Raw genomic sequence first — 12303 nt, forward strand, 5'->3', positions numbered from 1 at the left:
GGGGTCTCTATTTCTCCTTTTTTTTTTGTACTGGGGCACCTTCAAGAGCCAAGTGTGGAAAGACAAAACACAGAAATTACTCACTCCAGTACAACTATAGCAGCTACTCAAGGAGTATTTCATAGACACAGGGATATGCCACAGCAGTGACAGAGGTGGGGCACCATGAACTCTCCTCACAACTGCATCAGGAGTCTAAGAAGAAATGAGCAAATTTCTAAGGCCCTTCAAGTTATTTCCAACACCAGGCTTTCCCCCTTGGAACACTAACAATCCCCTGGAAAATAATGGTAAGCATGATATTGATAGTGTGCCTAAATCTCACACAAACTAAGAAGGAAGAAAACTATAAAATGTTCTGAGTGTGCTCAGGAGCAGAGGGGAATACAACCAAGCCACTGAATTTAGACAGCACATCTGCTACTGGCTGTACAAACTAAAGAAGTCCTCCTTTGTGCATCCTTTCTCTAACACTGCTATCCAAAACTATCCAAAAACTTAATGGACACATACTGCCAATCCATAGATGTCATTTAGATTTCTACTTAATCCTTGACAGCAGTGTATTTTGCAGTTTTAGTTGTTAAAATTTACAACTGACATTTCAGAAAATGTTTAAGATTTTATGAGTTCCTACCTATTTTTCTACAAAAGGCAAAGTTCCTTTGGTGAAAGAGTAATTTTATATGCAAGAAAGGTGCTTTGGACTAGAAGTAAGGCTCAGGCAAGCCAGAATATGTACTACACTCTATCAATGAAGACAATCAGTCTTTTCTTGCAGACCAGCTAATGATTATAAGAAAGCATTCATAATTCATCCACTTTTCCAGAAAATAAATATTTTCTGCCATTTCTGTCTACTACCTTTGCCACAAAAAGGCTGTAGCTATGCAAGCTCATTGGAAATGTGGCAATACTTCCTCTTGACCATATTTAAATCAAGATCTAAGAATAAAAAAAGCAAATTGTTCCATCTGAATCTAGCTCAGACCCATGCTAGCTAGCAGGCACTGTAGATCAATAGATGACAGACACACACTGTGGTTATTTGTAAATATAGGGAAAATGATACCTTTAGCACAATCTGCTCCATGAAATCCTGGGAAACAGTGGCAGACACCTGAGACACACTCGCCATTCCCATGGCAATGACGTGGGCAGTCTTGCACTGAGTCTGAAATTAAAGCATCACAAGAACATTCATTGGTTAGTTCCTGCTTAGGCTACAGATTTTTTGTTTAATTTTTCTCCATTTTAATTTGTCCTCAGTACTTAGAAGTACAACCCCAGCAATATTAGCAGCACAAGGTTCAGGTGAGGCAGAATGCACAGAGTTTCATGAGAGCATGAGTAGGTGTAGAGATCTAGTGACCCACTAAAGCCACATATGAAGTTCTGGGCTTTCTTAGAACCCAAAGTCTTCTGACAATGCTCAAATCCTCTGTTCCAAAAATAGGCAGGACCTCCTCAGATCTCTACAGCCATGCCTGAGTTTATATTGTGCAGCAAACACTATGCTTCCTCAGGAAAATCAACACTCTCCCTTTTGCAATGAGACTGTTCTTGCCCAACCACTCTGCCATGGGAAACTGATCATCCCAAGGACTGTCTTCTTTTCCTTCCACAGGCATTGAAAGCCTCATTAATTAAGCTGACAAAAATATCTGAACATGACAAAGAGGAGCTCTTTTGCTCTGGCAAATCTACTCGATCCTCTAAGAAAGGAATTAAAAAGATGCAGGTGGCTGTGCAAGAGAATGGACAGGAGTTCTGTAAAAACACAGGACAAACTTTAATATCAGAGTGTGAGTGACTGAAATGTTGATGACCTCAATAATATGAGAAGAGTAGACACATAAGCCTGATAACATTTCAGGCTGCACCAAACTACTTATTTTCCTCAATTTCTGTTATCATTTGGATAAAGCATAAACTGCTTTGCATAATAACAATCTAAAAATAAAATTCCATTTTTGAAATGAATTCTTAAAATTATTTTAATTTGAAAGCTGCTGGATTTCAGCGGAACATATTTTCAACAGTGAATTACTGGAACAAAAATCTAAGTGGAATATTCCTCTTCACTATCACTCCCTGTTGTTGTGGGACCTGTGGCTCCAAACTAAATGGTTCTGTCAGCTCCAGACACCAAATCAAGCTGCTGTACAACACAGAAAAGAGAATTTGGATTTGGAACTGGCAGAACTACTGAGTGTATTTTTATTTGTCAAATTAAACTGCAAAGAAGAAAAGGATTCAAGTAGAACTTTAAATCTAATTTCACAGTTACAGGACACCAAATACAAAATGTCTAAAGCAAATTTTTAAAGAGATGTCATTAGCTTGGGCTCTTGAAATGAGTCCTAAACAATGAAAAGAAAAATTTGAAATGTAGTGCTCAAAGATATCAATTTGTCTCATGAAGAAGCTTGTATATAGATTTATTCATTATTTTGCTTCATGGCACACAAAAGCATTTTCTATGTATTCAAAATCATGGTAAATTTAGTATTGTCTAGGAGTTAACATAATTTCTGTTATTCTTCCTCCTCTTCCACACCAGAGAGATGTTCAGCTGTCTCAGAGCCTTTCATTATGAAGCATCTGATACAAGGTGTGTAGAACCAGATAAAACACTGTATTTTTCTCCAGATTTCATTTCAATCACTATCATTGCTCTATCAAGTAGCCTACCTGGCTATTACACCTTTGATGCTCTTGAAAGCTATCGCTTTGACCAGGCAACCCTTTAAAGGGCAGCTCTTAATATCCTAAGGTTTTCTAAGCACAACAGGGGCACAACAAGATATGAGCACAAATACTCTTGTTTTTAGAGAAGTGGAAAAAGCCTTCTATGGGAAAATATGGAAAAAAAATTATATAATCTCATGGTTTGGCAGGGGAGGAATTTAGAGAAGTGATGCAAAAGCTTTTTGTGCAATTGATACTTTTGTGGAACCACTACATATTTATATAAAATTTTCAACATTCATAGAAAAGAGTTTTTTTATCTTAATTCAGGGTAACAGAAACAATTCTACCTAATGACAGTACTGATTATTCACCTACACCCTTTGGGACTTGGGCCAACAAAATGAATGCTATACTAATGTAAAAGAAAAAAAAATCTAAGCTACATATTCTTAATAAGGCAAGACTAGAAAACACCTCTGACTATTTTTCATCAAATCTAAACCCTCATTTTTACTTTTTACAGTTTCCCTGAACTAAGAGGAATTACAGATTTATACAAGACAGTGCCATTTCAGACTTCACCAGCCAGGACAGAATATCACAAAGGATACCTCAGAATTTGTCATAACCACTGTGAAAAGATAGTCAGCAAAGTTCATCAAGAGCTTCAGAGGACAGCAAATCTAATAAAGTTTGGAGAATTTAGACTCAGTTTGATTCTCAACTGAATGTAATCCTATTCAGCTGGATGTTCTTTCACCACGTTGAGGAGATGACTCACTGCTAGGTGAGTGGTAAGCTGTAAAGCAACATACAGCTAATTAACTGGCTCAATTAATCTCTAGCATGGCTGCAAACAATAATCTCATTTGCAGGTATCAGTTTCTTGAGCTGTCTTTCCACCAAGATTAAACAGCTCTCCTGTTGGATACTATTCCACCTGGGTGTAAAGAAGCATCTTCAGAGAAGCAAATAAAAAGTGTCAAAATGACAGAGATAAGGGAGAGGAATATTAGCTGGGGAATGCTTCAAACCACACTGAATTTTCTGAGCCTTGTTTCCCAAAACTAAACTCGAGACCTATGGGAATGCTAAAATATTAAAAGAAGAATGAGTGAATTAAAGACAGTACACTCCATTACTGACTCTTTGCCAGAGCAGTGTTGAGAGAAAAAATGCACAGCATCTCATAAGGACAAACAGGCCAAATACTGAGGACTGCAGGGAAATACTCCAACTTTGGGTAAGGGAGGGTATAAACAGAGAGGGAAAGTGCCCAGCTGGTGGAAGCACCTACCCAAAATGACTGTGCTGAAGGAGACCACCTCTTTGTCCTTGCCATCGTTGTAGAAGGCCAGGTGCCACAAGCCCACGTCCAGGTACTGGACGAACACGGCCTCGTTCTGCACCAGGGTCTGGACGCTCCGGCGCTCCCGGGGCGACTCCACCACACTCCACTTCTCCTTGCCATCCAAACGTTCCATGAAATCATACTGCAGGGAGGAAAAAAAAAAAAAAAAAACAAGGGGGGAAAAAAAAAAAAAGAGAACACAAACAAACAAAACCCCAAACAAACAGACCTGAATACAGAAAGTTCAGCTCAAAAATCTGACGCTATTTTCTCCTCTACCTTGTTATAAAATGGTATTTCTGGAAGAAATGTGAAACTACATTTACTAGCTGACCATTGAACACAAAGAGATTCTGTGACTTTTATTCTTAAACAGTGACCTAGAGTTATGCATCTTTCCTCTGCGCAGGTGATCATAAAATGTACAAATTGACAGGATGGTTTTTGAGAAACAATTTGAAATCTATTATTTGACCCATTAATTTTAGGTTCCTATACAGCTTTCAGAGACTCAGGAGACCCACGCCCTTTTCTCAGCAATTGCCTGCAATAAATTCTTTTTGAATCAGGAACAGATATCTGAGGTGTAACTCCAGGCATATTATTGAATGGAAGCCCCCAGAATGTGAAACAGGAATAGCACAGACAAGAAATGTGTTTGTCTAATGCAACTCATGACCAGATAAAAATACACTGCACAAGTTTTACATCACAGAGTAAAAGTTTCTTACCTGAGGTGGTATGAGGAACAATCAGGGCAAGTGTGATACAAAAACCAGAGGGAGCATGGAAAGGAATAACACAAATAAGGGAATTGAACTTCTATTAAGGAAAACTGAGAATTTCTGTTTGGATGGCTTCCAAAGAAGGTAGAACATTGCATTAATCTTTGGGAAAGGGATCAAACAGAGCAAGTGATTATTTAGAGCATAAGAGTGATGGCACCATTAATGGCATGAAACTAAAAAAAGAAAGAAAGAAATTTAAGATGAATGTCAGATAAGCTTCCCATCTATTAAGCTCAGTAAATAGCCTCCCAATGGAGATGCCACAATTAAACAAGACTGGAAGAAATATTGGTTAGTCTACAACAGGGAATAACTCTGCATAGCAAAGCAGCTGGGATAGCTGTCCTAATAGGCTTTTTTTGTGTCATTAATGTCTGTGATTCTGGAGCTCTCAAGCTCAACTGAGTAGATCTCATAGTCCCTATCTAAGGGAAGCCCTTAAGAAACACCAAAAACAATATATCTAATCTTTTGATAGCTGTATAACAAGTCCCCTATGAAAACACATCTTGTTTTCGACACATTTATCTGTGTAGGAGTAGATAGAGATAGACAGACATGTCTAAAGAAAGATGCATGTGTTCAATAAAATACAGTAATAGTATGTGCTTGCTTGCCAGTAGCTTCATTACATTTCCCTCTGTTATCTCTAACATTTACAGGCTGTGCCCACAACAGCTACGAGAAAACATCCACCTTCCCCTGCTTTCAGTTTGAACAGAGAGCTATAACCTTGCCTCCTAAATAGAATAAACATCCAGAGAAGGACACACACACTGTCTTGCACACTGTATTCCACTCAGGAACTGCGAGCCCTAGTAAATTATTCACGATTTAGAATAAAATAATGAAGATTCTCCCTATTAGTGGAAGAGACAGACAAATTTAACACTCTAGTGCCATCACATGTCCACAAAACTGGGGTATGAAACCTCACCTTTCTAGCTGAAAACCTCTTATGTACCAGCATTACAGAGCCCTGGTATGCTCAGCCTTACAACAAAGGGAAATGTCTGCAAGAACTATTGTCTTTCTGCTAAAGTGTGGAACTGACACCGACCTGCAGCCTTTCCACAAAGGAAATCCATGGCAGGGAGGAATTTGAGCCCCAATCTACTAATGTTGAGAGCTATCATCACAGGGAGTGCATATGCACTCTATCTATGATTCTGTGCTTTTAAACGAGGGACAAAGTATGAGAAGTGGAATAAAAAGTTTCACTCAATATCAGATTGCCATCGACTTGAGCCTTTTTCCACATGTGATTTAAATGGGAAAAGGTAAATCAGATAAATTAGTAAAATTCAGGCAAAGCAAGCCAGAGATGTAGAGAATTCTGGCATGCCAGTAACTTTCAGCATATGTGAAGTACCAAACACACATATATCTATCTCTGAAATCAATGGCATTTGGAAAGATTGCTAAAAGCCATTGTCTAACAGTCAGAGGTTAAGGACAGACTCATCACCTCCTTGGGAAATGTTATTACTTGGGCAACATCTTGGGAAAAAGAAATTGTGCTCTTCAGAACAATTGTTCACAAAGGGTCAACTGAGGAAGCAGCAATAAAAGCTGACATTTCTCACTGGCAACACGCTGTTCGTCTCTGCTTGTGCTGGCAGGTTCCTCTGCCTCCCTCTGTTTGATGCTGATTCTACCTCATATAGTAGAGAAGGCTCAGCAGTTGGCCAGATCGAAGGGGAAGAGTTTTCAGCCTGAAGCTGCTTGAAGTAGTTTGAGCTGCAGAATCTCTTTTCATGATGATGGGGTGTGACCTAGTGAGAGCAGGTCCCTTGGCACAACGATTTTAACACTGGTACAGTTAAGAGGGGTATTGTCCCTCTTTAATCAAACTATGACAAATAATTTAATGCCCTGGCAAAAGCAAAATGACTGAATCTGGATAACTCTGTGAATGCTGAAGTACTGGTACAAAGTGATACAGAAAACAATATTACATTTTTATATCTCTTTGGATTTCTCAGGACTGAGGCAGGAAAAAAAAAAAAAAGGAGGAAGTTAATGTATCTGCTAGTGGTTCCCTGGATATATTAATCTTAATATGTCAGTAAGGATGAGGTATATCTGCCCCAAAATCGAAAATCCCTGACTGAAGGGTCACCAAGATGACACTGTGAACTCATAAGCAGATAAGATTCTTTACATGCTTGGCTGAATCATCATTTTGCTTTTCATGGCCCTGCTGATTTTCTGATTTACCACCCTTGCATGATTAATTACTTTTACATAATGTTGTGCCGAAGATATCACTCTTGCTTTAAAGCTACTTATTGGCATATATGAATAGATTAGAAAACCCATCTAGGAAAAGGAGGCAAGTAATTTCATGATCATTAAAAAGCAACTGTGGAATCCTTAATCTAACACACACACAACTGCAAAGGAAGAGGCCACTAAATCACATGAATTAGGGAATGGACATGTCAAACCAAATTAAATCACTGAAGTAATTTGGAAGTTTCACTGAGTTTTAGCTTTTTTGTTTTCTTTTTTTATGATCCTTTATAGTTCGTGGCTTCATACTGAAAGTCACAAAAATGGCTAAAACAGCTCAGGAACAACATGCAGCAGAAATCCCAAATGACTACATCATCAGAGTTCAATTTTGCAGCAGGGAGTACTTACAATGATTAAAGCCCAATATAAGCAAGTGACTTGCCAGCCTGCATCACTAAACAAATTCCAAATTCACTCTCTCGGTGAGTTTGTTTATTTTTACTACCCAGCACACTGAAATCCTACTGCTTACTTTTATTTACAAACCTAAAATCTCATGCTAAGTTCTTTCTGAGCAATTTGTTTTTATAATTTCTCCATTCAGGGCTTTCTACCCTCTGATGCATTTTATTCATGGGCTAATAAAGGCTTTCTTTTTCTGGTAACCATGGGGAGTGAGCAGAGCAGTTTGGGAACTTCACACCTATGGTTGTGACTCCAGCACTGCACAAAGCCACCACACAGAGGAAGGGAACCACTTGTGACCACTGTGAAGCTGAGCGAGCTCGCAGGGCTCAGGACTGGAAATGCAGAGAGCCCCTATAATCTTCAGGGATTTTCTTAGATTTGAAACAATTTGCATACCTCCCCAAAATGCCCAGGAGTTTTTGAGATGAGGAATTGAAAAGAATGATCTCCTAGAGCTCTTGTCTCTATAAGGGATGCATATTCAACAGGAGAGGGGGAGCACGCCTGGGGTGGCGGCCAGCATTCGCCTTTATGCCAAAGCCCTGGAGGATCTAAGCAGCCAGGAAAACATATGGCAGGGAAACTTGTTTGCAAAGTGCTCTAAAATTAGTTCTTCATAAAATCCAGTTGGTAATTATTCATTAAAACACAGCCACAAAACATCTGACACCCACGATGGCAGCCAACCAACCGGTTTGCTCCCACATTTGGATGTGCCACAAGCCAGCCAGTTCAGGCCAGCCCCGTGGCCACCAGGCAACTCTGAGGTGCTCAGAGCACCTAAAAGTGTTTGTGCACCTGCTAAAAGCCAAGGGAACACTGATGCTCCCCTGCTCTCCAAGGGTTTTTTTTTCAAATAAACCCATTTCCTGGTCTGAATGAAAAGAGTTTTCATTTTGACATGAAAAATTTATAAGTATAAACCACGCTGCTGGAAATGAAAACAATACAGCCCCGCACATTGCCTTCTCCAGACGTTCCAGGGAAGTTCCTCTCAGGTTACCTCATTTCATGCATCATTTGGAACATGCTGCCAGCATGTAGCAACACCACAATTGCTGTAAGCTCTGCAGAGTCGCTTCATGCATTATTTGATATTTACAGTTTGTTTTCTACACGTTATCAATTCTATTAATACGACTCTCTTCTGCTCAATTCCTATTGATCATTCAAGCCTGCAATGTGCATTTTGTTATTTCTGCATAGCACTACACAGGTTGGAGGGATTTTGCCCAAAAGCACTGCATTCCTGTCTGTACTCTGCTTGCCACTCAAAACTGCATTTTTGCCTCTCCTCCAGAGCTCCACTCCCCATGCACACAGCACACAGGCTGCATCCAGACAAGTTTACAGCTACATCAGTTTGACTGACTAAACCAGGCCCTTGGAATATTTGCTAAACAGTAATACTGAGAAGGTTAAATCTCAGCAGGGCCCTCAGACAGGAACTGCATCTTGTTGTCTCAGGTTAATCATGTACCTAATTTGCTGATTATTGACTTGTTCCCACAAAGGATTTTACTCAGCTTGACATATGAGCACTGATCAGTGATGAACTGTCAAGCTGTTCACTGCTTTAGAGCTCATGTCCCTAACCTACAGAAACAAGGATTTTAAATTTCAATTTTAAAATATCGTCTGGTGTCAACTTCAGACTGTTTTCATTCATACAGAAGTATTGTGCTCCTTTCTGTCAGAACAAGGCCTCTTTTCACTAACTCAGGTCTGTAACAGCTTGCATTCCTTATTCTAAAATAATTTCTCTTGGTAGCAGCTTGGCTGAATTTTGATTGCCGGGCAAAACTGCCATGGAACCTCCTGCTGTAGCACCCTATTAACAAGCACCAGGACCCTGCCTGAATGTGGGAAGTTTATGCTGGTTCATATTGCAGATTCACACCAGATCTATAGTAGTTTATACACAGCGTGTTTCATTAACCCCACTTATGAAGAGGTTTAGAACTGCTTCCTCTGAAGAAAGCAGGTCCCCTGAGGAGGAATCCAGCTCCACAGGAAACACAGTTGATATTTCTCATTATTTAATTTAACAGAAATGTGGAGGGATAGAATGTAAGAAAACAAAGATGGTGCAGAAGGCAGTCTCACACCTGAGGAGTTGCAGCTGTACTGATCACCAAAGATTAGGAACAGGCCTGCCCTTAACAGGCCACAGCTGTGTCCAATAAGAGAGTGTACAAAAGAGTGGGTGGGCTGGGTGGGGAGAGAGATGGGGGTTCTTGGCTGTGCTGAGAAGAGAGTTGGAGTTGTTGGCTGTGAAGAAGAAGGAGTCAGTGCTGTGCCGTGAGGAGCTGCTCTTAAGAAATGACTGAGAAGGTATGGAACTTTTGAAATAAAATGACAACACAAAAAGGGCACAAAATTTCTATTCTATCTATGTGAGCTGGTGTGAAAGGAAAAAACTCTGCCTGATCACAGCTTTCTCAGATGAGAACATCATAATGAAACCTAGAACAAATAAATCTGATCATATTACAATATAAGGTTCATCCTGAATTAAAAGAAAATATTTTGTATTACCAACTACTTCCAACTGGATTTCTTGTAAAAGATACAGGCAGACCTCCTTCATGTTTTAGTCAAAATATTAAAATTAACCTGTACTTATAGCAAACTTTGATTGCTTCAGAGCTTTGGTCACCCTAAGTAATTTTCATTTCATGATTTATACTTTTGTTTGTTTTCCTCAAATAAATTGCCATTTTATTCATGATGGAATAGGGGAAGTGAGCACTAACATTCTAAATTAAATGAGACATGCTCAATGAATTATGCCATGACCTCACTGGAACAGCTGAAGATCCACAGACATAATTTCACCCTTAAGACAGCTTATTGAATGAAGCCTTACAGCCAAAATCAAAACATTCTTAAGAAAGGCTCCCACCCTGGGATATATTCTTTAAAGATATATTTTTTGTGCTGCCTGGATGGCTGGAAATGACTGAAAATCAGTCAGCAGCCCTCTGCAATTTCCCAATTTTTTCAGTCTTTGGCTCAAATTTCAGGACATCATATGCTAACATCGAAAACTGACCAGATCCTCCCCTCCTTGGGCTGTGCACTGCTGATCCTGATTTCTTACCACTCAAACACAACCTTGCAGTAACTCACAGAACACTGGAAAACAGCTTACTACGGAAAGCTGATGAATTTTGCACAGCCAAAGCTCCTTCTGCACAAATTCTTAGAAACAAAGGTAATAAACCCATATCAACCTCCTCACTACTTTACTCTTAAGTCTAATCAAAGGTTTTGGTCCTCAACTTATCAGTTTTGTCTCATAGATAACTGGATAGTTTTATCCCAGTTTGTGACAAGATTATACCAGAGCATTAAAGCCTTATTTGAATGGTAAGGACATAATTACTTCTTTTAAAAATGTATTGCTGAAGCATTTAACAACCTAAAAATGTTAAGATGAGGGTGATTCAGTCAAATGTGACAAATGAAGGAATTCAGGGAATCCCTAAACTTGAATTCTGTAAACTCCAACATAAACCTAACAAAGACGACCTAAGTTTTGCATTCTGACATTTAAAGCCAACAAACATATTGATAAAGTACCTGGGCATGTGATGGTGGGAGTCCTCTTCTTATATAAACACCAAAAAGAGCATCCTTCCCTAAGGATATGTTGAACTTCAGGAACTGTGGCTGGCTGATATGGATCTGAGACCTCCAAAAAACTCCAGGGGGCACCTCCTGGGTGACCCTGTGGCCAACTTCTGTTTCTCCACTATCTATGCTGCTATTCCTAGTGACCCATGGTCCTATAAAACAAAAGCAAATATAAATCAAATGAGAGAACTGGTTTTAATACAGGTAGTTTTATTAATTCAAGACGAACATCTGTGGCAGTGACACCTCTTAAATCAAACTGTAACTTTCTTATTCTGATGCAATCCATCAGCTGTTTCAATCAGTATGTAAGAATTTGGCCCCTATATTTGAAGCAAAAACTCTGCAAACCTTATTTTTCTGTGAAGCATCAGCAATCTTCTCATCTCTCAAACCCTTTATTTCTGTGATTGCTCCTCACTGATCAAACAGCAACAGCAGAGTCAATTAAACACAGGTGAATCTCCCTGTGCTCTTTTCAGTTGCATCTGGTACACAAGTGGGGTATAAAAAACTGCCAGAAAGGTGAACTGAAGGGTAACTTCAATCTAAATGAACTGATTGATGGCAAATTTTTATTACCACTGTTTTCTTCAATGAAGTAGTCCAGTAGACTTTAGGTCACAGAAAAGAGAGTTGACAGAAGAAATGAAATGCACACAAAAGGGTTTAGAGGACAATGTCTGTACTCTAACATGCATCTTCTCCTTGAAACAAAGTTAGCACAACTCAGTGCAGTGCCTTTCAAGCTCTCTCTGCCTGAAGCAGGGTCTATCTACAAGTCTTTTTTCCTTGTGCTCTGGTTAGTTAAAATCCATCATTTGTTGGTTCTTCAGCATGCATTATTGAAGACAAGATACAAGGCCTTTCTGGTTGAGTGCTCTAGCTTCCAGCCCATAAAATAGTCAACTCTTAAAATATGGTGCAAATTCCTTCTGTTCTCAACTGAACAGGTTCTGAGGCTACACATATTTTAAACATGGAGTGCAGAACATGGAGTTAGCAGTGTTTTTAAGCTACAATATGCAGCAACGCTTGGTTTTGTGTTCTGTATTCCCAAACAATATGGTGAGAAATCCATTTAAAAATTCTTACAAAGACACTATAATAACCCAAACAACCACA

The 12303-nt window shown here is 39.3% G+C and overlaps 1 protein-coding gene across 1 annotated transcript in view; it reads right to left on the reverse strand.

Annotated features, from left to right (window-relative positions):
• TENM2 (teneurin transmembrane protein 2) overlaps positions 1–12303 on the reverse strand; it is a 187608-nt gene that overhangs the window by 103473 nt on the left and 71832 nt on the right. Inside the window, exons 5-7 of the mRNA XM_050979861.1 lie at positions 11125–11330; positions 3992–4187; positions 1073–1174 (exon numbers count right to left, since the gene is read on the reverse strand). Of these exons, the coding sequence (XP_050835818.1) occupies positions 1073–1174; positions 3992–4187; positions 11125–11330 (504 nt within the window). The remainder of the gene's footprint in view (positions 1–1072; positions 1175–3991; positions 4188–11124; positions 11331–12303) is intronic.

This window comes from Serinus canaria, chromosome 13 (assembly GCF_022539315.1).
Source record: "Serinus canaria isolate serCan28SL12 chromosome 13, serCan2020, whole genome shotgun sequence".
Classification (NCBI taxonomy): Eukaryota; Metazoa; Chordata; class Aves; order Passeriformes; family Fringillidae; genus Serinus; species Serinus canaria.